This window comes from Perkinsus marinus (assembly GCF_000006405.1).
Source record: "Perkinsus marinus ATCC 50983 genomic scaffold scf_1104296927664, whole genome shotgun sequence".
Classification (NCBI taxonomy): domain Eukaryota; phylum Perkinsozoa; order Perkinsida; family Perkinsidae; genus Perkinsus; species Perkinsus marinus.
Genome location: NW_003217075.1, coordinates 1653 through 2856, shown reverse-complemented (window position 1 = coordinate 2856; position 1204 = coordinate 1653). Strand labels below are relative to the sequence as shown.

The following is a 1204-nucleotide window of genomic DNA, read 5'->3' as shown; positions in this document are numbered from 1 at the left end:
TCGTAGTGCATGTGCTATTATGGTGGGCCCTATACACGACTCCACTGGGTGATGCTTGTCGTCGTTTAACATCTGCACTCGAGCCTACCCAGTTCCCCGACCTGAATTCACTAGAGCGACACGTTTGTTTATATGATACATCTCAAAAGTATATATGGTTTCCAGCTAGTGATGGAGTAGTCAGGTTTCATTGTGGATATCACATCAATCATTCCTTTCCATGGTGGTCATACCAGGGCTATGTATTCTACTCATCCCTCCTCCCTCGGAGGGTCATTAGGCAACAAGCAAGGAACCGACATCAAAGGCGGCGGCCGTCAGTAGTTGACATGATGTACTCTGCTCAGCTGGTTTGATTTTCTAATAATGAGAGGTTCGACAGGGAAGATACTCATGAGGACGATGAAGTATGGTGCCATTGTCGGTGGTACAGCTATAGGAGGCACCTCTGCATACATATACTTCACTACACCTGTAAGAACTATGTCTTTGCCTATGCTTTTCGATGGGCTCAACATCGGAAATTCGTGCGTTGTTGCTCGATGGTTGAAGGAGGGACAGTTGATCATGGCGTACTGAAAATTGTGGCTGGTCTCAGAGCCCCATTCCCGCGAGTGCTTATCGGAAAACAGTGCCACAGTTTGAGCGCAGGAAGTCGTTAGAAAAGTTACGCCGAGATGAGTACTGTGCGCATTAAGCTCGATAGTTTCATCTTTCACTGAGGTCATGACGCTATTCAGATTCGATATTATTGTAGTAGGAGGAGGAGCGACAGGATCGTCCATAGCACTGGATGGAGCCTCTAGAGGGCTAAAAGTAGCGCTACTCGAGCGTAATGATTTTGGCTCTGGTACCAGCAGTCGAAGTAATGCGCGCACCCTTTATGTGAGCGTGTTGATTGATGCTAGAAAGGTACCAAGCTTCTGCATGGCGGAATTGGTTACCTGAAATCGGCGTTACTGGGGATGGATCTGCAAATGTTGAGGATGATTTATCAAGTCATAAGCTCCTCCTCTCTGGACTTACTCCCATCACTCCTCTAATGTTATTAGTCGGTGCGGGAAAGAGCTCACATGCTGTATGCGGCACCTTATCTATCCCAACCCTTACCGATATTGCTACCATCCTTCTACCCAATGGAAGCGATTCAAAGATGGCTAGGCGTTAAACTGTAAACATTCGGCCGTACTTCGGAGAACGGTAT

The 1204-nt window shown here is 47.2% G+C and overlaps 2 protein-coding genes across 2 annotated transcripts; both read left to right on the top strand.

Moving 5' to 3' along the window:
* Nucleotides 1-366: 366 nt before the first annotated feature.
* Pmar_PMAR024944 (hypothetical protein) lies at nucleotides 367-697 on the top strand (the record flags this gene model as incomplete). Its single annotated transcript, XM_002788768.1, has 2 exons — nucleotides 367-474; nucleotides 599-697. 2 exons carry the CDS (start codon nucleotides 367-369, stop codon nucleotides 695-697), a joined length of 207 nt encoding a protein of 68 aa, XP_002788814.1.
* Nucleotides 698-706: 9 nt separating this feature from the next.
* Nucleotides 707-998, top strand: Pmar_PMAR024943 (glycerol-3-phosphate dehydrogenase, putative; the record flags this gene model as incomplete). The annotated part of the gene is made up of 2 exons (XM_002788767.1): nucleotides 707-865; nucleotides 913-998. Coding segments are annotated over 2 exons (245 nt in total), but the record flags the coding sequence as incomplete, so codon positions are not given.
* Nucleotides 999-1204: the final 206 nt, after the last annotated feature.